The 24,538-nt window shown below is 57.7% G+C and overlaps 3 protein-coding genes across 8 annotated transcripts; 2 read left to right on the forward strand and 1 right to left on the reverse strand.

Moving 5' to 3' along the window:
• The first annotated feature begins 290 nt into the window (after positions 1–290).
• Positions 291–7,110, forward strand: CD5 (CD5 molecule). Of its 5 annotated transcripts, none has more exons than XR_008748697.1 (11): positions 291–767; positions 1,482–1,928; positions 2,301–2,591; positions 2,672–2,734; positions 2,965–3,273; positions 4,092–4,376; positions 4,650–4,781; positions 5,233–5,286; positions 5,620–5,742; positions 5,915–6,653; positions 6,834–7,110. XR_008748697.1 is itself a non-coding variant. In XM_055813372.1 (11 exons), the coding sequence occupies exons 1-11, from the start codon at positions 716–718 to the stop codon at positions 5,998–6,000; spliced, it is 1,629 nt and encodes a 542-aa protein (XP_055669347.1). In that variant the 5' UTR covers positions 293–715; the 3' UTR covers positions 6,001–7,110. The 5 variants fall into 5 exon arrangements, 4 of the variants coding, with proteins under 4 accessions (XP_055669345.1, XP_055669347.1, XP_027651064.2 ...); XM_055813372.1 differs by having other exon boundaries at positions 293–767; positions 1,482–1,676; positions 1,890–1,928; positions 5,915–7,110; XM_055813370.1 differs by having other exon boundaries at positions 5,915–7,110.
• A 353-nt stretch (positions 7,111–7,463) lies between these two features.
• On the reverse strand, positions 7,464–12,590 carry VPS37C (VPS37C subunit of ESCRT-I). 2 transcript variants are annotated; one of them, XM_055813390.1, is made up of 6 exons: positions 12,523–12,590; positions 11,497–11,605; positions 10,519–10,634; positions 10,270–10,441; positions 9,798–9,880; positions 7,464–9,548 (listed from the first exon to the last, which is right to left on the reverse strand). In XM_055813390.1, the coding sequence occupies exons 3-6, from the start codon at positions 10,609–10,611 to the stop codon at positions 8,802–8,804; spliced, it is 1,095 nt and encodes a 364-aa protein (XP_055669365.1). In that variant the 5' UTR covers positions 10,612–10,634; positions 11,497–11,605; positions 12,523–12,590; the 3' UTR covers positions 7,464–8,801. The 2 variants fall into 2 exon arrangements, with proteins under 2 accessions (XP_055669365.1, XP_055669366.1); XM_055813391.1 differs by lacking the exon at positions 11,497–11,605 and having other exon boundaries at positions 12,523–12,578.
• An 8,989-nt stretch (positions 12,591–21,579) lies between these two features.
• Positions 21,580–24,404, forward strand: LOC101924478 (pepsin A-like). The gene is made up of 9 exons (XM_055813389.1): positions 21,580–21,697; positions 21,976–22,123; positions 22,490–22,607; positions 22,828–22,946; positions 23,032–23,231; positions 23,451–23,567; positions 23,656–23,794; positions 23,958–24,050; positions 24,138–24,404. The coding sequence occupies exons 1-9, from the start codon at positions 21,642–21,644 to the stop codon at positions 24,285–24,287; spliced, it is 1,140 nt and encodes a 379-aa protein (XP_055669364.1). The 5' UTR covers positions 21,580–21,641; the 3' UTR covers positions 24,288–24,404.
• The last annotated feature ends 134 nt before the right edge of the window (positions 24,405–24,538 follow it).

The following is a 24,538-nucleotide window of genomic DNA, read 5'->3' on the forward strand; positions in this document are numbered from 1 at the left end:
AGGCAGCTGCTGGCGAGGGGAGGCTATTTTTGGCAGGGGTTGGTGTTACGTGAGAGCGGCCGCAGGTCTCCCGGTGGCAGCGAGGGTGAGATCCAGCCCTCGTGGGAGCTTGGGCTGTTGAGTTTAGTGGCCGCCACCGGTTTTCCCCACTGCAATCCAGTGTGCTGGCTCCCCAAACAGCTCACCGGCACCAGGGAGCTGCTGTGGGGGCTGGGATTTCCCCCGGTGAATGCTGCCAGCTCTGACCCCCCAGAAGCCCCCCACATCCCCCAGCTCGTGCTCCTCAGCTCTCCTTTGGGTGCCAGCTCTGGCTGCCCCGGGCTCTCACTTGGCCACACTGCCTTCCAGCCACCGGCAGCGTTGTGGGGACCCAAGGGAGAGCTGGGGTCCCTCTGAGCCCCCCAGCACCTGGTATTCACCATCCCCCAGGCTCGCACCCTCTGCAGAGATGGGGGACCCCGAGATGGGGGCTGAGCCCCACATTTCTCTCCCCTTTGCTCTCGCACTCAGTGGGACCTGGGGAGGCAGCTGCCAGGTTGAGACTTCAAACGAGCATAGATGTGACGCAGAAAACCACAGAGGGAGGAAAAACAGCCTGTTCCTGCCCGTCCCCCCTTGCTGCCTTCCCCGGGCCTGGTAGCAGAGGTGGCGGTGCCCACGGCTGCCTCCTGCTCAGCCGCCGGTGCCGGGGCAGAGGAGGTGGCCAGCTGTGCCGATGGCAGCCTGGCCGCTCGCCCTGCGCCTGCTGCTCCTGCTGTGGATGTGGGGTGAGTACGGTTGAGGGGCTTGGTGCAGCGGAGGGGTGTGGGGGTCCCAGCTGCTTTACCCGAGGGTACCTGCTGTGCCAGCAGCTCTGGAGCCAGGGGTGCCCCGGGGACCCCGCCTTGTGCATGTTGGAGGGCTCAGCCCCGTGGCTGGGGCTCACCGCTGGTCCTGTCTCCGCTCACTCATAGCACCGTGCTGGGGGTCCCACGTGCCACCCCTGGGCAAGCCCCAAGCACGGGGGCTTGGACCAGGCAGGAGGCTGGGTGCTGGTGGTCAGCAGCGGGGCTGCCGAGCCCACACCAAAACGTGGGCAGCGAGGAGAGCGCAGGCGCGCCATAGCCAGGACCACGAATGTCCGTTCCCCACCCAGCACTGGCGGTCACCCGGATGATCGTCACATCCCTGGAATGACCCTGCTGGTGCTGTCCCCTCATCCTTGTTCCCTGCTGGCTCCTGCTGGCTCCAGCTGCCCCTGGGTCCCCATGGCACAGGCACCGTGCCGCTCCGGCTCACTGCGGTAATGGCGGCACCATCCACTGCTGCTCGGCTTTAGCCTCCTTGCCAGTAGCGTGCTAGCTAGTTAGGGGTAATTAGCAGGTGCCCTTCTCTGTCTTTTTTCATCCATAATTATCCGCCAGCAGACGGATGGGCAGCCAGGCAGGCAGCGCTATGGCCAGTTGCGTGAAGTCGTTTGTATTTATTTATTTCAATTAAAGGTGTGAGGAGGAGGAGGGAGAACAAATTCACCGAGAGAAACAGAAAATCCTCTTCTATTGCCAAGGAAAAAGCCAGCACGACCCAGCCTCCTCCTCCCGCCCCCGGTGCCGAGGGACAGGCAGCCGGGGGCCTGTCCCCGCGGCTGAGCTTTGGGGACAGAGGTGTCCCCCCATCATTACAGCCAGGTTGGCAGGGTATGGCATGGCTGGGGAGCTCCTGGCCACCATTGCCAGCTCCTGCATATTTACTCAGGCATAAAGCTGGGGAAAGGCCCCCCGAATCACCTTTCTGCCCCCAAAATACCCAGCAACAGGCCAAGAGCCAGGAGCTGCTGCCCCAGGCTGGGGGTCCCGCTGGCCCCAGGGTGAGGAGCAGGACTGACACCTCGTCCCCCCTCTCTCTTGCAGCCATTCCCTGCTATGGAGGAGCCACTCTGAGCCCTGGAGGTGAGACTGGGGGGGGGGCAGCGCCTCGGGGACTGCGCCGCGGCTTCGTTACCAGCTCCTCGGCCATGGCTTCGTTAGCGTGGCACCTGCCTCGGCTGGGAAGCCGGCTCTGCTGCGTCACAGGCTCCGTGCGGCTGGGTCTCCCAGCTTAGCCCCATGGCACCCACACTCCCCAAGCCCCCCGCTTGCCCGTGCACCCCCCAACACCCTGTTTCCTTCCTGCTCCATTCTGTGAGAAGCCCTGGCTGCCACGCCGGTGCCCAGCAGCATGCCTGGCTGCAGCGATGAGCCAGCAAGGACTTCTCCAGCCCTGGGTAGAAAACACCCTGCAAAGAGAAGAAAACCCCCCTAACACCCGTGCTTTGCCCGCAGAGCCCAGCCTGCGGCTCACTGGCAGCAGCTGCCGCTGCACCGGGATACTGGAGGTGATGTGGGAGAGCCGGTGGAGCCGAGTGTGCCAGAGCAGCGTGAGCAAAGCCAGCGCAGATGTCATCTGCCACTGGCTGGGCTGCGGTCCCACCATCGCCAACCCCCTGGAGTTCATCCTCGCCAGCGGGAAGGAGCCACACATGTCGCTGTGGTGCCGGGGGCTGGTGGACACCCCAGTGGGGTGCCGCTGGGTGCCGGCAAACTGCACGGAGTATGCAATCCTCACCTGCAGCGGTGAGCCTGGACCCCCACCCCAGCCACTCCCCGCCCTGGGGACCAGCTGCCCCAACCTGGCCCCTCTCTTCTCATTTCAGAGCCGGAGATAAACACCCCTGAGCTGCCACCGGCACCACCACCCACCACCCCAGAGCCCACCGGTAAGAGCCCCATCCCTGCCTGGCTCTGGTGGAGGGGAGCAGGTCGGCAAGGGCCAAACCAGGGGGCATGCACAGCCTGCCAGATTGCCTGGTCTCATTAATAATGTCTGCAGCATCAATGGGGCAATTAAGCTTCATATGTGGTGAGCTCAGGGATTTTCTGCTCAATAATGGAAAGGAATGGCGTCCCAGTTGGTAATGAGATTTTTTTCCCCCCTGTCCCACATCAGGACCCGCCAGGCTGCGGCTGGTGGACGGAGACTTTGGCTGCTCAGGCTTCGTGGAGCTGCACAGGCAGGGGCTGTGGGGGTCCGTGGCAAGCAGCCAGGGCATCCCACCAGAGCTGGCCACCCGCATCTGCCAAACTCTCCACTGTGGCACCGCCATCAGCAGCCACGGCTACACCAAGCCGGAGCGGGAAAGCCACTTGCCGGTGCGGTGGGAGGTGGTGGAGCCCTGCGAGAGCCGTCTGCTCCTCGACTGCTTCAACAGGACCAGTCCCCGGCGGGGGAAAGCACCTGCCTTCATCATCTGCTCGGGTGAGCGCTTGCCCCAGCACGGCCCCGCTCCTTCCCCAGAGCCCTGGCTTGCCCCGGCCACACGCTGGGCTGCCCTCGGCACGCTCTGGGACTGCCGGCTGCTCCGAGACGGGACAGCCCCGCGGGGCTCTCTGGGCTGGATGCCCTAAGCAGAGCAACAGCCCCCTGCCTCATACACCCCGTCCCCCAACTCCTACTCATCCTCTCCTGTTTGCAAAGGCAAAACAGGAAATCTCCCCGGCGTGCTGGGTTCCTGGCAGCGGCACCTCCAGCCCCAGGCTTCGAATGCAGCAGCGCTGCAAGTAGGAAAAGCTGGGGAGCCAGAGCAGCTCGCAGCAGGCACGATGTTAGCACCCCAAAATCCAGCATGGGCATGCAGGGTATCTCAGCAGAGCCCAGCACCCTGCTCGTCCACACCTCTTGGGTGCTTGCCACGAGCATCTCCCCGCAGAGCAGCTTGGTGCTGGCACCACAGCACAGAGAGACAAGCTGTTGGGTGAGGAGAGGGCTTGCTCTGGGTTCTGCCATCTGCCCGAGCTTAGCAGCCTGCCTGTGGGATTTGGGGGTTTAAGGGGCCGTGCCGCAGCAGCTGGCAGAGCGGGCTTCCCTGCTGCGCTTTGCATGGGGACAGCTCAAAGCTCAACACGTGGCCCTGGTACAGCGCGCGCATCCCCCTGGCCCTGTGGCACAAGGGGAAGCCGAGATGCCGTGAGCATCCCTGTGCCATGAATTGGTCCAGAGCGCCAGCAGGATGCTGAGCCACGCCAGCCAGCCACGAGCTCCTGCCGTGGGTCTGACCCCTGCCTCTCGCCCCCCAGGCTCCCAGCCCCAGGCCCTGCGGAGGCTGGCGGCCGGCCCCACGCCCTGCGAAGGGGACATCGAAGTCTTTCACAAGGGGCAGTGGCAGGTGCTGTGCGACCACTGGCAGCAGCGAGCTAAGTGGGGCCGGCAGCTGTGCCAGGAGCTGCGCTGTGGGAACCTCTCCTCCAGCACCGAGAGCCGGGACCCCCCCTCGAAGGGCGTCATCTGCAGGGTCCCCACCCTGCACCTCTGCTCCATCAGCCTTGAGCCCTCCCAGACCTGCTCCCGGACCAGAGTCGTGTGTAAGCCACCGTGTAGGGCTCAAGCCCATGGGGACCATGGGGGATGGGCAGCACCTGCTGCTGGGCATCCTTGGCTGATGCTGGGAGCTGGGATTTCCACATGCTGGACATCTGGGGAATGGGTAGAGGGTGCGAGCTCGGGGCAGGGGATGGGGGAAGCCATGCCAAGGCTCCCTGTAGCCCTCCTGGCAGGGCGGTGCGTGCTCAGGCTGCGAGCATCAGCCTCCGCCCAGGCACAAGGGTCTCATCCAGTGACACCCCCCCTCTCCCCAGGCCAGGACTCAAAGCCACGTCCCGCCGGCATAGCTGCAGGCACCATCGTGAGCATCTGCCTGGCCCTGCTTCTCTTTGGCATCCTCTCACTCATCTGTGGCCCTCCTGCCTACAGGAGACTGATGAAGAAAAGTAGGTGACAAGCTCTGGATCCCCTCCTCCTCCTCCTCTTTCTCGCTCTGCCATCACCATGCAGCAGCTGAGGGCTGGCTTCTCCCTGCATCCATCCCTGCCGCTCCCCCCCAGCTCCTTGGTAGGGTGGCGCTGGGAGACGGACGTGCTGCTCAGCCTGACAGATCCCCCCCTGCCCCATTGTCCCCGAGCCTGCCCCACAGGTGTGGGCACAGAGAAGGGGTGGCCAGGGAGCGGGGATGCTTTGCAGGCTGTGGCAGGGATTAGGACACAAAAGAGCAGGCAGAGGGTCTCGGGGGGCGGTGGGGGGATTACCAGGCAGGGGAGATTGTTTGGGACGGCATATGGGGCCGGCGGGGGGGAGGCAGCCGGAGGAAGCGAAGCCCGGGGCGGGGGCATCAGGCAGCTCCTGGGAGAGATCCCCCCATCACCGCCCACCTCTGCCTTCCAGTCTCCAAAAAGAAGCAGCGCCAGTGGATCGGCCCCACGGGACTCAACCAGACGGGTGAGGTGCAGCGCGGTGGTGCTCCTTCGGCGGGGCTGGGGCTGGGTTTGGGGGTGGCTGGGGGGCTGCTGGCCCCCTGACTGCAGCAGGCACCGGCAGGCGGAGGTGTGAGCAGCGCCCAGCCCTGGCTCCTGCTTCCTGCCGCCGCATTGACTCATCGGCACGATATTAACTCAACTGGGAGAGCCGAGCCCTGACTGGTGGTGCAGGAGTGGGTCCCACTCTTACTCAGCCCCCTTCCCCTCCTGGGTGCTGAGGCAGGTGTGTTGTCCCAACCCTGTGGCTGCAGCCCTGAACCCCCCATCCTGACCCCTCTCCCACCATCTCTTCCAGTCTCCTTCCACCGCAACAGCACCGTCACCCTGAGGCCTCGGGCGGAGGGGCAGCGGGTGCCACGGGGGGACAATGAGTATGCTCAGCCCCCCCAGAAGAGCTCCCACCTCTCGGCTTACCCAGGTAGGATGCTGGGAATGGCTCCTCCGGCTCCCCTCCCACACACACCAGTGGGGATGAACCGCCCGGGTAGGGGCATCGTGGCAAGACTTCTGCCAGCACTGGGCGAGGGGCTGTGCTGGGGCTGGGGTGCACCCCCAAAGTGCCGTGACAAGCCGCATCCATTCCCCCACAGCCCTGGAAGGCACACACATAGCTTCCAACCCGCCAGACAATTCCTCCGACAGTGACTACGACCTGCACTCTGCCCGTAGAGTGTGACCCCCTTCGCCAGAGCTGGGACCCCCGTGGGCTGCCCCGGTCCTCAGCCCAGCCATATCCCCCCACCTGCCACCCAGTGCTGTCCCAGGGTGGTCACCCACGTGGCAGCAAAGCTGTGCAACTGCTGAATTAGCGGCTTTTCTGGCATTTTTGGCAAGCTACCTCATTTCCTTCGTCAGCCACCTTCCCGCCCTGCAGGCAGGGGTGGGATGCAGCATAAGAAAGGTAAATTTTGAAGGGCTTGGTCTAGTGAAAGACATCCCCACCTGTGGATGCAGCCGACGGAACAAGATGATCTTTGAAGGTCCTTTCCAACCCAAACCCTTCTGCGATTCTACGCAACAACTAACAGAACAAAGCTGACGGAAGAGATGACAGATACCTACACGGCTCACCTCGGAAGAAAGCCTGCCTGTATCCCCTCTAAATGTGATGGGAGACTTTTGGGAAAGGGTCCCCCCAGGCCCTGCCAGATTGGAGCCAAACGCGCCCCTGCTCCCCCACAAGTGCCAATACTGCCGATACGGGGCACCAGGCAGACACAGCACGGCTCCAACCCCGCCTGGCTCGGCTTTGGCTGCACCCCGGTACCCCAGCACCTTTCCGAGAAAGCTGCCTCGCGCTTTTGAGCCTCCCTTGTGGGAGCATGCAAGGTGGGTTTTGTTTTATTTTTATTTTTTAAGCTATTTGTGTGAGTTTAAGAAGCAGCTGGGTTGCTGCAGGCTTCATACCTGCACGGAGAGCAGAGCAGCCACAGCCGTTCGGAGGGGGGTTGCCAGCGTCTGTGTCTCTCAAACCCGGGATAACCGCACTCCTCCTGCCACCTGGGCCAGGCTGAAAGCGAAATCGGCTGCTGCCTGCCAGGCGCTCTGGTACCGGGGTGCAGAGCTTCGCAAGAAAGACTGCGAGACCCGCGTCTGCTGGGTTCCTGGGGGAGCTGTGAAGACCCACGCTTGGCTGTTTGTGTGGGATGGTGCGAGATTTGCGCAGATGGATAAAGCAAAAGCACGGACGCGAGGAGCATGGGGAGGGTAGAAATACTGAGAACAAGTCCAAGATATTTAATAAGCAATAACCACTGTAATAAAATTGTTTTTTCTAGTAATTACATCTTGTTCTCTTACTTCTGACACTACCGTGCCATGCCTTAGACTATCAGCCTCCCAGCTGGGGAGGGAAAATGTGGGACAGCGCCAGCCCAGGGGATGAGTGAGAAACGGTGCCAGAGGAGGGGAGAGACGGGCTGATGCAGATAAGCCCCATGCAAACAGGCCCCTTAGGAAAGACGAAAACAAGGCAGGGAAGATGAGTTTGAAGATGGTCCTGCGAGAGGGTGAAGGGCTTTATTGACCAGATCAAGAGGAAGTTGGCGTGAGGACGCCAGGAGGGCATAAAAAGATCAATAGCAAGTGTCAGTTGGATGCCCTGTCATTTCCGAAAGCAACCACTGCTGTGACCCCACGTGCAATTAATCAAGTTTTATTACTGTAATTAACCACAGCTATGGAATTGTTTCCATCAAACCCCACAAGCACTTGCCTTGTTCTAGTCCATTAGTAATCTTTCCTTATAAATAACTTACAGGGATACAGGCAGGATTCGTAGGATAAAGTGCTGAGCAAAGCAAATCCCATTTCCATTAATATTAACTTGTCGTTCCCTCCCATACCTAGTGTTTCCTGAGAAGGGGGATATGAGGCAGGCTGGAGCCAGTAGCCCCCCTGAACACATGCCCCGTGTCCCCGGAGAGGTCGAGGCTACAGGAGGCTGCTGCGCCTGTGTTTCAGAGCTGGGCAGGATGCACTGACTCCTGCTCCTCCTTGTCACCTAAGACACGTAACTCCAGAGCAGCAACAGCCCCGGACACTGTGCCGGCCCTGTTTACTTCGAAAGTACAGATAATATCCGCACACTGAGCATGGGGGAGCTACCAGAGCCACCTGGCCCTCGGTGAGCCAGCACACAGCTGGCACAGGCTGGGAACGGCTCCTGTGCCGGATAAAAGCAGCAGCGGTAAAGAGGTTTTTGTTCCCCAGTGGGGTGGGAGCACCCAAACCCCCCAGAGCTGGGTGCAGCCTGTTTTGGAGCACGCTGGTACTCACTGCGCAGGCAGAGGCAGCGCTGGGGGAAGCCTGACCTCGCAGCCGGCTAGGAAGGGCTCAAGCAGCACTGGTGTGGAAGCTGTCCCTAGCACCAGCATAAAAACACAGACAAATCTCAAGGCCTGGCACACCAGAGGGGCAAGCTAGCTGCTTCTCCCTGCTACTATTTGTTACAAACCGCCTACAAGCCAGGCTGGCTCTACCTCTCACTTCCAGGAAGGCCCTTGGAAAGCAGTGAGTATTTTGTGTCGGAAATACTGTCAGAGATTCCCACCGTGTCTTTTGAACACCTGTGAAAAGGCTTAGAATTATGATACTACACAAGGCAAACGACAGGCACAGGCAGAGCGGTCTCTCGCCCACCCACACACTCTCACACACACACGGAAGAGGAGGGGTACCATCAGTGCACATCGTTCCATGTACCCCAGCCAAACACCTAGATGACTACCTGGCTTTCACAGCAGAGCCTGGACGAGCCGATTTGGAAGCAGCCACTTCAGCCCACCAGCCATCATCACAAATTGAACCTAAAGAGGGGCAGCGGCAGCCTGTCTGACCCCCCGGAGCTGCTGCTGTCTCTTATCCGGCATAATGCTTTCGCACTGATGGGTCAAAGAGCAATGCTCTGTTTGCTCTTCTTCCTTAGTCCACAAAAAGAGGAGGGAGCAGCAAAGGATGCTCCCCAGGAGTCCTGATTTAGTAACCAGGCCAAGCAGGGTGCCGAGGGTTTGGAGGTGGGGGGTACCCAAAGGTGGGGGGCAGTGCAGGAGGATAGGGGGGCTGCGGAGGGATTGGAAAGCTAGGGAGAGGCGGCTGGGTCGGGTAGGGGCACTGCGGTCTCTCAGCCCCAGGGGGAAGGTAGGGAGGGTAGCCGGGTCTGGGTGGTGGCGGAGAGGGGTGAGAGCCAGGGAACGGTGGGGGCTGAGGCGGGCCTCTGGACGGAGACCAGGAATAGCTCGGCACTGGAGACGAGCCTCCCAAGGCGTGTTTGGGATACCCCGGCGTGGAGCTGGCAACAGCCTGCGCCGGTGGGTATCCGGGACCTGGAGGAGGCTTACAGGGAAACGTGGGCTGGGCGCTCGGCTGAGAGGAAGCAACGTGTCCCACGGTCACTGGGGAGCCAGAGAAAGGAGCAGGAGCAAGAGCTCCATGGGCCGTGGGGCCAGCTGGCATGTTTGGGGCTGGACTGTAGGGCAGAGGGAAGGAAGGAGCCCCTGCAGGGAAGGGCTGCGGCTTCGGCAGGTCACCGGGCCCAGGTACGTGAGGAGGTGGCTGCTGCTGAGAGTCCCTGCCGGGTTCCTGCGGTGCTTCCAACTTCCTCACTATCTCCTGCAGTTTTTCAACTCTGACCCGGCGCAAGTGAGCCAACTTTCTCATCACGGAAAACTGCTCGAGAAACGTCTCCAGGGGCACCTCGCCCTCCAAGAACTTCTCAGCCATTTTCTGGAAGAAAAGACAGACCGGGGTTCAGCACTGCACCCCTCCACCCTTCTTCCCCAAGCCCAGTTTAGGACTGAGGAGGACCATCGCATCACACACAGGCAAACAAACGGCAATCCAATTTTTTTGAGGAAGGACACCAAATTACAAAGAGATAATCCTTGATTTAAAAGATTAGGCTTGGGGCGTGTAATTACAAGTCTTTGAGGACTAATCACTTGAACTGCTAATGGATTTAAACCTTAAGCTCACCTCAGACTCCTCTTCGATTTTCTGGCTTTCCACCTGCAGCAGATCCAGCAAGGTATGAGGATGCATTGCTGCTGAAAATTTCTCTGGGGAAACAAAGAAAGCAGCGGAGCAAAACAGTAAACACAAAGCAGGGGAAAATTGTTAGCATGCAGCCCTGTTGCACTCTCACAGGAGCACCCTCCTGCCTTAGAAACTGTTGATGCAAGGAGAAAATGTGAAGAGGACAGAAGCTTAGCCACTGCTGCACTAGGAGGTTTTTGTGCCGGGACAGCATCCTTGTTCTGCCCAACCGAGTTTGACCAGGGAACAGGAGAACACAGATTTTATATGCAGCACAGTGCTTTCTGTCACCACCCTAAAGAGTTTGTCTGCTCATAGGGCCAAGGCAGGCAGAAGCAAAAGGGAAGGATGTTGCATTATCTACAGCCCACATGACTCCATCGGAAAGCGTGCAAGGTTTGCAAATGCTCACCCAGTTTCGCCTTTTGGTCTTTACACCGCTCAGCCAGCTTCTGCAGCTCTTCGTATTTTTTAGAGAGGTCGGTGCGTCCCGTCTCCAGCGGTGCCTGGAACTTCAGGTTCTGCTCAGCTAAGCTCCGGTTGGCGGCCAGGGACATCTCCCTTTCCAGCTGCAGCTCCTGAACCTGTGGAAGGAGAGGCGACAGTCAGCGCGGGCGAGGTGCTCACGAAGCCCAGGCTGCGTCACGCCATCTGTGCATACCTCCTGGGACTCCAGGGCCAGGCGCTCGATCTCCTCTGCATTTTCCTGCAGCTCCTGGAGCTCCTCCACCGTCCGGTTTCTCAGGGTGTCCATCCTTCCAGAGAAGCTGCAGACTCCTAGGACAGGGAAAGGAAGTCAAATAAAGACAAGGTTTTCTGAAGCCAACTGCAAACAGGCACTAATCCTATCAGGGATTTCAAACCAGCTTTGCTAAACTGCTTGGAACAGCTACGCCAGGGAGGTTCCCCTGTGCTATAAAGAATCAGCAAGACTGAGGGCAGAGTGAGAAGGGAAACAGAACAGATCTACTCGTTCCAGCTTTGGCAACTGACTTTTTTTTTCCTTTTCGCAGCATAGTTGGAAGGATTACTTGTGTGTGCCAGACGGTTTTGTCAAGGAAACACCTACTCACTGCCACTCGATAGCAGGGCGACGTCACCCTGACAATCTCCAGCTGGCTCTCACTGCACCATCCCATTCCAGATTCCTGTTCTCCTGAGAAAACCTCCCAGATCTGCTCACATCTGACCGTGCCCACAGCCCACAGTTGCTGGTGGGACCCCCATCACTACCTGCGTCTTCCCGTACCTTGCCGCTGGGCTCCAATCTCATTTGATGTGTTTTCCTTTCTATCTATCTGTTTTCCTTTCTAGCTATGTGATGTCATCACTCCCCTCACTTATTGCTGCTACCCTTAGAAAACGTTAGGTGATAGCATTATTCACACACGGTGAGCTTAATCCAGTACTTCTGACCTTAAAAATCAGTGAAATATTATTAAAATCAGGGAAATAATGAATTTTCTGCACTACGTCCACAGCTCATTCCAAATAACCTGGGTTGTCTGTTAATATTTAGCAGATATCAGATGTTCGTGTCACAGGTTCTAAGAGGTGGGATGCTATAATGTGGGAATACGCTAAAAAACAGGTGAGAAACACCAGAACAGTGCACTCCCAGAGAGGGAAAGGGACATACCAAACGGGCAACAGGGATTTCACTGTCGTCCTAATTGCTCGTGGCTCTTCTACCTTTCACCCAGGTGAAACATCCCAACGATATTGCTCTGGGAATGTTGCGTCAGCCTCTGCACGTAACACAGAACGACAAGGTAAGGCTCAGGGTTACCAAATCTCTTCATCCAAGATCCAGCCAAACCTGTCCAAGTAACAGCTATGTAAAAGCTGGGAAATCAGGTCCCCTACTACGTATGTATGCAACTTCACTGCTCTGCAATCAGATATAAACTTAGGGGGTTTCTTTTTGTTATTGAGGCTCACATAGCGTAAAAAGGAAAAAGTAGGAACAGCGACAAATGGAAAGCTCAGTCCCTGCAGCCGTGTGGGTGTGGAGCTCATGAATGGTTTGTGGGAAGCGTCCGAACGGCCCCCAGGAAGGTGGAGGCAAAGAGGTGGGCACTGCCCTGGCTCTGGCCTCACAGCTCTCCCCGGTTTTTCACAGCATTCCGGTAAAGACACAGCCAGTAAGGTAACACTTCGCCCCTCCGAGGGGCAACGTACAGCCCCCCGTGGCTCTGAAAGGCCGGGGGCACTGATGAGGGGCTGCCATACCCTGGTCCCCGCCTCGGTGCTTTGTCCCGGTTAGGGCAAGCCGCCTCGGCCCCGGGGGTGCCTGCCCAAGGCCTCCCCGTGCCGCACCCCGGGGCAGCGCAGAGCGAGGCCTGCCCGGGGCCGCGCTCCAACCGGGACACGGCGGAGCCTGCTCCTCCAGCGCCGAGCCAGCCCTGGGGCACGAGGGGGAACAACAACCGGCAGGCCGCGGCCCACGGAGCGGGCGGGGCGGGGCGTCCCCCGCGGCCGCGGCTCCCGGTTTGAGGCCCGAGCGAGGCCCCCCCCGCCCGGCTGTCCCGGCGGTTAACGACTGTCATCGCCCATCGGAGAAGCCACGAACGCCGGAGGCAGCGGCGGGCCGGGCCCACCTCCTCTCGCAAGACACGAGGGGCCGGCCTCGTTACCGGCTCCGCCGCCCCCGCCCGGGACTCACCGCCGCGCAACCGGAGCCCTCCCTCCGCCGCACTTCCGGCTTCCGGCTCGGGAGCGGAAGTGGGCGGTGCCACGGCGAGGCTGGGGCGGGGGGGTGGAGCGGCGCCCCTCCGCGGCGGGGAGGGGGCGGCCAGTGGTACATCCCGCCGCCGCCATCTTGTGGCGGTGCAGGCTTGGGGTTCGTCTCGGGGCCAGGTTTGCGTGGAGAGGCCGTATCTTATAACTACCGTGTCTTTTTTTAATAAATGTTTTATATTTTAATAAATATGATGTTTTTTTCCTGCCGGTGTAGCTCTCCTCGAGCTGTGGCCAGCTTCACCCTTTACATCCTACGTGTTTGTGTCATTCAGGGCCTACCCCGACACTGCGGCACCTGCTGCCTCCCTTGTACCCCGCTCTAGTTTTATGCCTTCCTGGAAGAGCTGTCAGCCTGCTAAATTGTTTTGTGTTGTTATTGGTGCGTCCTGACTCTGGTCTTCAGCACCATAGCAACTGACCTGGGTATGGCCGGCTGAGCACTGCAAGCGCCAGGTGTGTCAGCTTCTCCTGCCAGCCCAGGGAAGGTAAAGTAGGTAAAGTAGGGGCTGTGCCTCCCAGTGAGCACATGTCCCCCCAGTCACCCTGCCTGCCGGCGGGGCCATCACGGTTTGGAGTGGTGAGGGCAGCCCTGCAGCTCTGTCGATGCAAAGTCTCCACATGAGCCCTGAGCAGCAGCTGCTGCGTGGACACTTTTGTCTTCAGCTCATTCAAAGAAGCAGAAAGCCAGAGAGACACAGACAAAGATCAGGCGAGATTAATCATGACAAGAGTTAAAAGGAGAGCATTACAGCAAAGCTTAGCATCACATACCGAGCAGGCAGCTGGTTGAAATTCAGGCGTAGCGGGTTTGGGTTGGATTTACGGTGAGGTTTGAAGCAGTTTCTGCCTTGTCATGACCTCATCAGCGCCTTGCAGCCAGGGCCTCCCACGCAGGCAGCCTCCTCCCCGCAGTCCATGTTTTGCGGAGGTCTAACAGCAAGGAGAACCACTGCAAAAATCATGTTCTCTGCAGATCATCTCATGCTGAGTAGCAGCTGGTGTTACAGGCCCTTGAACGCCTGTTGTTTTGGGTGAGTTGGAATTCTGTTGGCTGTGATCCTGGTCAGTCCAGCCCTGTGAGAAATGAAAATTAAATTAAAACTTCCTTGACAAGTAAAGGGATGGAGGCAAAGGGAGCACAAAGAGAGGTAAGTGGCAGAGGTGGAGATGGGGGATAGGAGTTGATGGAAGTGCAGGAGAGAGGACAAGAGAAGCAGAGGAGGTGAGATAATGGATACTAAGTGCTTAGCTGCAGGCTGAGACATCGCTGCAGCAAGGCAGTATGCACAGACCTCAGCAATGTGCCAAAAATTCATAGAACAGCATTTTTTTCAGGTGGCATAACTGGAACCAAGAGATAAAAGCAAATCCCTCTTGAATGCCTGTGTTAGCTCTTCCTTGCCTGAAACAGGAAAGTCCCTGAGCAACATGAGACAGAGGAAGCTCTGATGCTGTCACCTTCCACATGAAGCGAGCCTCTGCTTTTCCACCCCTATTTCTGCATTCCTGCAGATGTGAGCAAGGCTAAGGATTGCCTTAGGGTGGGGAAAAGCTCTGTGTTGCCAGATGAGGCATGCTGGAGTTGCTGAGGGGAGAGGAACATGAAGGAGACTGCGGACGGCTGGGCAAGGTCACCCAGCTGTTACAGAAGTGCTGTGATCCAGGCACCTCTTGTCCCTGCTGGAGACACACACACACCACGTGAGGCCTGTTGACTGCTGTATAATAAATTTAAGTCATATGAATTCTAATAGGTACCCTATGGTTTAATCAAGGACAATTTGTTTGTAGTGCAGCTGATAACCAGGTCAAAACCCAATGTTCTTGCAAGAAAAGGGACTTGACTTTCCAAAGGGAGATCGATATTTTTCAAGGCTTGTTTGAGAAGTGGTCTCTGCAGATGTGGAAGGGCTGCAGCACATCTAGTTAACAATTTACATTAAACTGTAAGGACTGAGTAGAGGATAAACTACATTGTTTTCAAATTTGTCCATTGCAATGAAGGGAGAAACCAAAAAGTATCCAGTTAAGTGATAAAGTGGTACCCAGCAATCAGAAATGCGATCAATAAGTGTTTTCTGGTGAATGCCGAAGGTTGGGCCCATTATCTGTTCACTAGCATCCTTAATTTGTGTAAGAGATGGTTTCAACTGCTCATTACGATCCGTCATGCAGTTACTTTACCAGGTGAAAGACTCAAAAGCCGATATCCGATACACATCATGAGCGAAAGCAACTGAAAACGGGTAAGTATTCAAATAACAACAAATACCAAGGTTCAAGTGTGCTTACCAGCTGAGCTGTTGTGGATCAACAGAGCACTTCTGGCTTAGGACGAAGCTGGCAGAAAGGAGTAAAACACTTTGGTAAGGAGCGTTGAGCTCAGAGCCAGGTTCTGCAGCAGCTTAGGTCAGTTTAAAGCCTTGACTACCCTGAGGAAATGAAGCTGTAATTCAGAAAGTGTTTTGGAGCGAAATGGAAACTTTCCGGAGTCTGCTATCGACGCAGGACCTCATTAGTGCAGCTGATGTTTGCAGCTCCTTGGGTTCCAAAGTGGAGGGCAGCAGTGTAAGGTTAGGGAGCAAATTAACACACTGTGAAAGGTTAAAAAAACCCCAACCCTCATGTGCAAAGTTGATATCAGCAATCCCTCAGATTTCACCTTTTGTTTATTATCTGGCCAAGTTCATTTGTGGTTTTGGTTGAATGTCCCTGTTGAGCCAAGGAGTCAAATGGAATTTGGAGCGTTTCCCAATAGAAGGGGGAAAAAAAAGAAAAAAGATAGTGCTGTTCTTTTCTTTCTTTTAATGTGATGCTGTTTGTTTTCAAGGCAGTGTTCCTCAACAGGGAAGGATTCAGACAGCAGAAGAGCCTTTCTCAGAATCCTGCCCATCTTTTAATTGGCGGTTTGTCAGAAAGCACTACTGCTCACCGCTCTTCTCAGCACCATGTCACAGACATACCTCTGGCCATCCGTTGGCTCACCGCTGCTCGCCTCGCGCACCAGCAAGCCGCAATCAAACCAGTTCCCTTTCTGCACTTGCCCTTGTACAGCTAGGAAGCTTTGTGGTCCATGTGGTCCAGCCACTATCTAGGCAGCCCAGTCGGAGAATTAGCGTTCGCTGATTTAGTGACCACAGACCAAAGCCACCAAAGGTGTTAGTCCCTGTCCAGGGTCACCCACAGCAGGTGGCAAGAGCTGGCCTGACCACCCAGAGGTCCTCACCCAGCAAAAGCCCACCCACCACCAGCTCAGCAAGAATCAGCCTACATCTCGGGGGGGCTCCTTGGTAGCTTAAATATTCTTACGTCAAAAATCGTAGGGTTTTGATACCTCAGAAGCATCAGACCATGCCTCCCTCCTCTGTGTGCCTTTCATCTGATGGTTCTGATAAAGCACCTGTGTGACGTATGATTATGCCTTTATGGAAGGGACAGGAAAGACCAGAAACAGGGACTGGAAAACAACTTTGCTTCTTTTATCTGCAGTTACTAAGATAAGGTATATCTCAAACGGGATTTTTTTCAGGCTGAGCTTTTCAAGCCTGCACAGATAAAGTTAAGGCAGTTCCTAAGCTTTGTCAGCAAAGTCCTTTGCCATATACAAAGCCTGAAAATTCCAATAGGATCCTGTTTGGCCCAGGGGGCAATGGCAGTTTAAATGCATCCCTGGAGTACTGCATTCAGCTCTGGAGCCCCTAGCACGGACCTGTTGGAGCGGGCCTGTAGGAGGCCACACAGATGGTCAGAGGCTGGAGCACCTCTGCTGTGGGGACAGGCTGAGGGAGCTGGGGCTGGTCACCTGGAGCAGAGAAGGCTCCAGGGAGACCTTCCAGCACCTGCCAGTACATAAAGGGGGCTACAGGAAAGCTGGGGAGGGGCTTTTGACAAGGACATGTGGTGACAGGGCAAAGGGGGATGGTTTTAAGCTGAAAGAGGGTGGATTTAGATTAGATATTGGGAATAAATTCTTTCCTGTGAGGGTGGCGAGGCGCTGGCCCAGGCTGCCCAGAGCAGCTGTGGGTGCCCCATCCCTGGCAGTGCTCAGGGCCAGGCTGGACGGGGCTGGGAGCAGCCTGGGCTGGTAGGAGGTCAGCACCTGACTCTTCTGCCTTTGCATTCACCCACAACCACTTCAGGCACCAGCTGTCCTCCACCCAGCCACCCACCGGCCCATCTGGTGCTGCTGGGTGCTTTATTTTACTGCTCATTACAAATCATTTAACACTTCTGCATAGTCCAAGCTCATTGTGAGCCCAGGTAGAGCCTTTGCACTCAGGGACTCAGATCCTTGGACGTGGAAACAACAGATGTTAACATCTTACATTGCTCTGGACACAAGCATAACTCTTTGGGGATTTGATTGAGCAGGAATCCTAACCCAGCCACAGCTGCATCAGGAACAGGCAAACCAGAACTAAAAGCCTCCAGCTCCATCCCTCCAGCTGGGCTTGCCTGCTTTTGGAGAACACGGCAGGGATCTCCGCATCGCGTGGTGCCCTCTGCCGCCGAGCAGAGCTGCAACAGAGCGGCCACCCTTGGTCACCCCGCACACCCCGGCACCCATCCTGCGCTCCGCTGTGTGCCGCAGGTGCTGCCTGCTCCCTGCCCTCCCCTCAGCCCAGTGGCGAGGAAGCAGCGTTGTGTTTCCAGCTCTTTGCAGCTTGGTTTTGAGTTTTCTCAGGATTCCCTGCTCCCTTTGGGGACACGGGGCAGACTCTTCCAGCATCCGGCATGTCTCATTCCCTCCATTTCTCTACCAAGGTTGGGAAACGTCCAGGTCAGCAGCCAGACCACCGGCCTGAGTGTGGCTTCTTTTTGTGCTGCACCCTCTTCGGTGGCATCCCTGTCCCCAGCATCACTGCCTCTGGAGCCATCCCAGTCTTCTACAACACTATGAACTGTTCGTGCTGCCGATTTCTCCCTCCCATCCCAGGGCGTGAGGCTGGAAGGGCGTTAAGTGATAGATGGGTCACCCCACATCTACCTCCAAACTCCAGGTGTCTGAGGTTCCCCGGAGGGTTCCTAAAACCACAATAATAAAAACTGAGGAGAGCCTGGGTGGAAAGGGCTCGGAAAAGAGGTGCAGCCATGGAGTCACGCTGTCACCAGCACACAGGGGCTCAGTGCAACAGGACAGGGATGCAATCCAGCCATCCTGCCAGGCAGCTCCCTTCAGCTGCCTCATTGCGGTGGACCTGCCCTGGGGGATCAAGGACAAGAGCCAGGTCCTGAAGGGAAAGGACCCTCATCCCTGGAGCCATCAGCGTGAGCCACTATCAATTCCAGCCCAGGAACGACTAAGCCTGTATGTTTCCCAGCAAAATCCTTCCCCTAGGAATCAGCCATCAAGACTGATGGGAACGACGATGCCTGGTCCGTGTGGTGTGCAGCACCCAGGGCAGGGGCTGGCTGACCCACCGTTATGCCTTCCCTCTAGTCACCAAACACACTTCAGGGGTTCTCATCTAAGGAAGCGTTTCTGTAGCCCTAACAGGAAGTCACTTTGCCCCCTAAAAGTGCTTTTTTCCCCCATCCTTCCACATTTCTTTTGTTCTTGACTTTAAAAGTGGAAAGTATTTGCTCTGAGATTTTTCTGGTGTTGAATTCCACAACTTCTTCATTCTGTGTATAATACCATGTTCAAAAATCAATCTTTCTCCAGAAAGAGGGCTGCCCTGAGAGCACAGGTTAGTTCCTGCCTTCTGTGCCCAGGGAGGTTTATGTTATGTCCGAGTGTTTTGTTTGGCAACAAAAAGAATTAAATCAATAAACAGCTCTCGAGCAACTTGTAATTTTCATTTCCTCTAATGCTCTGGCAAAAAAAGCACAAAACTTTGCAGCCCCAGAAGCAAGGGAGACCAGGTTGCGGTGAGGTATGACAGTGAGCCCAGACTTCAGGCCCCAAAGCCCAAATTGCTCCAGAGGAAGAATTTAGCACTTGAAATGCTACTGCCCTTCAGTTTTCCATTAATTAGAGAAGTTTCTCTGCCCGTTACCAAAACTGATGTGGGACGAGCGGCAGCACAGGACACCTTTGACGCAGGTCACCCCACCCTGAACGGCTGCGTTCTGAACGAGCATCCCAGCTAACCCCTTTCCCATGGATAGAGGAGAGCCCACCCCAGCATCACGAGGACCCCCATCCCTGCCCAAGGAGAGGGGCACTTACCACCCTGCTCCCCCACCGCCTTGCTCCTCTCCCTGCTGTGGGGCTGGAGCAAGGACCGTTGCCACCTGCCAGCAGGACTTCTCTCTCCATCACAGGCTGTCCAACGTGGGAGCCGCACGCCTGTGGCTACTAGGTTTTTGGAGCTCCAGCCACCACCCCCTACAACCCCCACCAGCTCCCGTGGGCCTCCTACGGTGTCACCTGCCCTGGCATGGAGCATGTGCCGAGCCCAGCAGCTCCTGGGCAGCCTCCCCGGAGCCAACCCCAGGTCTCAGCTCTTGGAGGGCAGATGGGTGGGAAGGCGCGAGCTTCAGCAGCTTGCCAAACTGCCCCCCGAAAGCACCGCAGGGGCACAGGGCTCTGCCTCCTACCAGCACCACGGTGCCAGGAAGCTTGCAAAGGGCTCCTAGCATGAGGCATTCGAGTAAGAGCTGGACAAACCAGCCAACCCCAGCTCTGAATCTCCCATATATACCAACAGGATTTGCAGCAGCTGTTCCTAATATCTGCAGCAGCCTGGGCTAATCACCCTGAGCCCTCTGCTTGCTGTTCCCCGGGCAGTGAAACTCCCTGTGTGCTGTGGAGAAAGAGGCTTTGCCCGGCAGGAGCAGCCTCTTCCCTGCATGCAGATGCCCGGTGTGTTGGGGAAAGAAATGCAACCGAAGAGCCCCTGGGAGCAGTCCCAAGGCAGGGGGCTGCAGCAGCTTTCTTGCCCAGGGATGCATCCTCAAGCGCTCTGCTCTGATAACCTTCTACATATGGATGTTTTCCACATGTAGCACAGCCAGGATGCGTTTGCAGCGAACCAGCCCCTCTGCTAGAGCTGCTCCTTATCTGAGCTTACATTTATCAAAACATGCTGCTGCCTCGCACGGGGTTGGGGGAGCGAAGCACAGAGTAGATGCTCTTGTCTAATCTCTGATTTTCTTTGTGTTTCACAGCTACCTGCAGGCACAGACTGGTTCCCGAAGCCAGTGGGGAACACGATGCCAAGGCTTCACGCAGGGTTTTCAGGCTGTGACCTCCTGCCAGGTCCAGACTTTTCATTTTGGGGGTCAGCCAAGACCTTGTCCTCTCCAAACCCCCATGCCCAAACTGAACGCATCACACCTTCCTTTTTGCTCAGGGAGAATTAGGTATGTCATCCCTTTTCTCTCACTATCACCCATCAGATCCAACGAGGTTTTCATTCGTTTCATTCTCCTGCTGTAATTTAGCATCTCTCCTCAATTCTTTTACAATTCAGAGCTGGGGTGGAACTGGTGCAGAGGGAGGGAAGCTGGCTCCGGCCTGTATGGTGCCTCTGGGCAGGCTGGTCCCCAGCTCATCGGTGCAGGGTCTGCCTTTGTTTTCCTGCAGCACAAGGTGACCGTGTCAGCAGCCACATCTCAGGCACGTGGTGCTGTGACGGAGGCCGGCACGCCTGGTCCAGCAGCGGGCGCCTCTGACGCAGCCCAGTGCGGGCGACCTTGGCATTGTTCAACCAACAGCATCCTGATCCTGAACTGGTTTTTCCCCTTAGCTGGTCCCAGTTTCACCCCTGAGCTGGTCCCAGTTCTGCAGGCAGCCTTGGGACACGTGGAGGTGCATGGAGTCCCAGCATAAGGAAAACACGAACCTGTTGGAGCGGGCCTGTAGGAGGCCACACAGATGGTCAGAGGCTGGAGCACCTCTGCTGTGGGGACAGGCTGAGGGAGCTGGGGCTGGTCACCTGGAGCAGAGAAGGCTCCAGGGAGACCTTCCAGCACCTGCCAGTACATAAAGGGGGGCTACAGGAAAGCTGGGGAGGGTTTTTTGACAAGGACATGTGGTGACAGGACAAAGGGGGATGGTTTTAAGCTGACAGAGGGTGGATTTAGATTAGATATTGGCAATAAATTCTTTCCTGTGAGGGTGGTGAGGCGCTGGCCCAGGCTGCCCAGAGCAGCTGTGGGTGCCCCATCCCTGGCAGTGCTCAGGGCCAGGCTGGACGGGGCTGGGAGCAGCCTGGGCTGGCGGAAGGTGATTGGAACTAGATGATCCTTAAGGTCCCTTCCAACCCAAACCATTCTGTGATTCTATGATCTGTAACAGATGAAGCTGGTGAGGAACAACTGTGTTTTCCCATTGGATGTAGGTATAAGATTAAGCAAATTTACCCCAGTGTCGTTACCCAGCCCCTGGCACTGGTGTTTGGTGGAGCCCCTGGTGCAAACCTGTGTCTACCGCAGGGTTACGCCAGCCCAGTCGCATCCCGAAGCCGGGGCTCAGCTGCTACCCATGGGTGGGCACCTGAAGGCAGCCTGGGGTGCTCAGGGCAGCAGTGAGGGGCTGAGGAGGACCAGAGGACCCTGAAGAACTGGTGCTCCTGTGCCAACTCCACCCTGACAAACCCCTGCAGACAGAAACTCTGCTCTATGCAGTGGGGCAAGGGACTGGGGGCTTGTATTGCAGCCCCAGCCAGCCAGAGCCGACTGGAAAATAAATGCTTTTATCTAATGGTACATGATTTACGCTGTGGTTCCTCAGCCGCAGAGGTGTTGTTGGTGCGTGCAATGCATGAGTGGTTAGATGGGGGGGAAATGCCCAGAAATGGCTGCAGCCAGCCCTGCGTCCCCCTCAGCAGCCCCCCTGGCCCCCAGCGCCTCCCAGTCACAGCGTTTGACCCTAGCAAAGATGGAGAGCCCTCAGCTTGACCTTCCCCCCCCCGCCCCCAGCCCCCCCCAGCCGTCTTGGTTAAGGGCATTGTGATAACAGCCCCCGGAGCCGTTTGCCTTTCTTATCGGGGCGCTGGCCAAACAACCCTGGCTGGGGATATAAGGAGCCAGGCTGGGACCGGTGGCATACTCAGTGTGTCTCTCCACTTCAGCTGCTAGCTGCTAGTGGCCACCATGAAGCTGCTCCTGCTCTTCGCCTTGGTGGCCCTGTCCCAGTGCCATGTCCATAGGTGAGCACCAGGGGCTTGGGATGCCCACGCAGCCACCGCGGTCCCGTGGACTCCTGGCACCCATACCGGGGAAGGTGTGAGGGGCAGCGTGCAGCAGGGATGGGGGGACAGCCGGCAGCACCCCCAGCTATTGCTGTGGCCCAGGCTCCCCACAGCGAGGATGGACCCCCGCTCCCACAGGAGGGGATGAGGGCGAGCACACAGCAGGGGTACCTGCAGCCCCCCGAGGCACATCCCTGCCTGGCTCCTGGTGACGGATCGGCTCCCCTTTCCCCCAGGGTCTCTCTGAAGAAGATGAAGTCCCTGCGGCAGTCCCTGAAGGAACATGGCTTGCTGGACCGCTACCTGAAGCAGCACCCCTACAACCTGGCCACCAAGTACTTCCCCAGCGACACCTCCGCCGAGCCCCTGCAGAACTACATGGACGTGAGCATGGCAGGATGGAGGGGCTGGCACCAGCAGGGCCCCTTCCCCATTTCCCCTAACCCCTTACCCGTCCTGCTAGCCCCTTACCTGTCCCTCTAACCATTCACCAATTCCCCTAGCCCATTACCCAATCTCACTAGCCCCTTACCGATCCTTCCAACACCTTACCCAGTCCCTTAACCCCTCATTCATCCCACTAGCCCCTTACCCAGTCCGCTAACCCATTAACTCATTCCACTAGCCCCTTACCCATTCCCCTAACCTGTTGCCCATCCCATTAGCCCCTTACCTGTCCCACTAGCCCATTACCCATCCTGCTAGCCCCTTACCCATCCCACTAATCCCTTACCCATCGCTCTTTGACAGAATGAGTACTACGGCACCATCTCCATCGGTACTCCAGGCCAAGAGTTCACCGTTATCTTTGACACTGGCTCCTCCAACCTGTGGGTGCCCTCGGTGTACTGCTCCAGCATGGCGTGCAGTAGGTGTCCGGCAGCCACTGGGCAAGGGTTGAAGGCAGGGGAAGCCCCAGGCTTGGCCAGCCCCCTGCCCTGCCTGGCTCTGGGATCCCCTGGGAAGACTGGGAGCCAAGGATGGCTCTGCCCTGCCTCTCCCAAAGGATGTTTGGGGAGGCACTGGAGCGGCAGCCTTGGTCCCTGAGGGCAGGATGGACTGTGACAGTCTCTCTCCCATACCTACAGGCAACCACAACCGCTTCAACCCAGCGGAGTCCTCCACCTACGTCGGCACCAATGAAAGCGTCGACATCGTCTATGGCACTGGCAGCATGACTGGCGTCCTGGGCTATGACACCGTCACCGTAAGGCGGGGTGCATCCCATGGGAGTGGGGACACTGGTGCGCCACCTGCCCAAACCAAGCCACTCTCCCTCTCTCCCTGACCAGGTTGCAAGCATTGAGGTTGTCAACCAGATCTTCGGGCTGACTGAGACCGAGCCGGGAGATTTCTTCTACTACAGCCCCTTTGATGGTATCCTGGGTCTGGCTTTCCCAAGCATCGCCTCCTCCGGGGCCACCCCCGTCTTTGACAACATGATGAGCGAAGGCCTGGTGGCCAAGGACCTCTTCTCTGTCTACCTCAGCAGGTAAGCCCTGACTGGAGCTGCCCAGCCCTTGCCGAGGGTTTTCGCCGATTTCCCTCCCACCGGGGCTGGCTCCGGCACTGTTCCCCGGTAGCATGACACCTTGTGGCTCTCGGGGGACACAGCTCACGGGCACCGATGGAGAAGGGTGGCAGCAAATCCCCCTCAGCGACGGTGCTGCTAGTGGGATGGGACCCCCACCTGACAGCTCCCCCCTTGCAGGGATGGGCAGAGCGGCAGCTTCGTCCTCTTCGGCGCCATTGACCCCTACTACACCACCAACGGCATCAGCTGGATCCCCCTCTCCGCTGAAACCTACTGGCAGATCACCATGGACAGGTAGTCCCGCCACAGCCCCCCGGCTTGGTAGCTCCCTTTGCCCCCTTATCCCGCACCCAGGAGGCTCACCCTGTACCCCTCCCCCCAGTGTCTCCATCGGCGGGGAGACCGCTGCCTGCCCCTCTGGCTGCCAGGCCATCGTGGACACGGGCACCTCGCTGCTGGCCGTGCCCTCCACAGCCCTCAACAACATCCTTAGCGTCCTCGGTGCCAGCTCCAACGGCGAGGTGAGGACCCAGGGGAGCATGCAGGGCTTTGGGGACCTTTGGGGCTCTGCGGGGTGCCCAGCCGGACCCTGGGGCTGCTGCATGGTGCACTGTCGCTCCCCGGCACATGTAGTCCCTCCTGGGGTGGCCGCTGACCCCCACCTGTCACTGTGTCCCCCTCCAGGTCAGCTGCAGCGCTGTCAGCAGTCTGCCCGACATCGTCTTCAACATCAACGGCGAAGCCTTCCCTGTGCCAGCCAGCGCCTACGTGATACAGGTGAGCATCCCACTGGGGAGGGGACTGGGGGGGCTCAGGGGAAGTCCGGCAGCTGGTAACCACTGTCCACCATGTCTTCGGTCACAGAGCGAGGGGACCTGCATCCTCGGTTTACAAGGCATGAATCTTCCCTCCCAATCGGGTGAGCTCTGGATCCTGGGGGATGTCTTCATCCGCGAGTACTACGTCATCTTCAACAGGGCCAACAACATGGTGGGGCTGTCCCCCCTGTCCTGAGCACGCCTCCATCTTGGGGACAGGGACAGGCTGCCCTAGCGTCCCCAGCTTGGTGGCTGGCAGGGCTGACCTTTGCCCCGCGCTCGCATCCCCTTTTGCCATGACCACTGAGTCCAATAAAACCGTAGAAAAGCCCCGCTGTGCCGTGTCTCTCTGGGGAGGGCTGGCTGGGCTACCCTGGTGCTGCCACTGTGTCTTTGGGCACGCACACCGGTGGGTGGGTGGGTGGGTGGGCAGGTGGGGTGCCAGCC

The sequence above is a fragment of the Falco peregrinus genome, chromosome 9, assembly GCF_023634155.1.
Source record: "Falco peregrinus isolate bFalPer1 chromosome 9, bFalPer1.pri, whole genome shotgun sequence".
NCBI lineage: Eukaryota > Metazoa > Chordata > Aves > Falconiformes > Falconidae > Falco > Falco peregrinus.

Bases quoted from the DNA above. Each gene is read 5' to 3' on its own strand.
- VPS37C (XM_055813390.1), bottom strand. From the start codon at position 10,611: ATGGACACCCTGAGAAACCGGACGGTGGAGGAGCTCCAGGAGCTGCAG. The intron at 10,442-10,518 runs GTATGCACAGAT...CTCCTTCCACAG, and splicing joins TGGCCCTGGAGTCCCAGGAG to GTTCAGGAGCTGCAGCTGGA. The intron at 9,881-10,269 runs GTGAGCATTTGC...TTGTTTCCCCAG, and splicing joins AGACCAAAAGGCGAAACTGG to AGAAATTTTCAGCAGCAATG.
- LOC101924478 (XM_055813389.1), top strand. From the start codon at position 21,642: ATGAAGCTGCTCCTGCTCTTCGCCTTGGTGGCCCTGTCCCAGTGCCAT. The intron at 21,698-21,975 runs GTGAGCACCAGG...CCTTTCCCCCAG, and splicing joins TCCCAGTGCCATGTCCATAG to GGTCTCTCTGAAGAAGATGA. The intron at 22,608-22,827 runs GTAGGTGTCCGG...CCATACCTACAG, and splicing joins CTGCTCCAGCATGGCGTGCA to GCAACCACAACCGCTTCAAC.
- CD5 (XM_055813370.1), top strand. From the start codon at position 716: ATGGCAGCCTGGCCGCTCGCCCTGCGCCTGCTGCTCCTGCTGTGGATG. The intron at 1,929-2,300 runs GTGAGACTGGGG...CTTTGCCCGCAG, and splicing joins AGCCACTCTGAGCCCTGGAG to AGCCCAGCCTGCGGCTCACT. The intron at 4,377-4,649 runs GTAAGCCACCGT...CCCTCTCCCCAG, and splicing joins CTCCCGGACCAGAGTCGTGT to GCCAGGACTCAAAGCCACGT.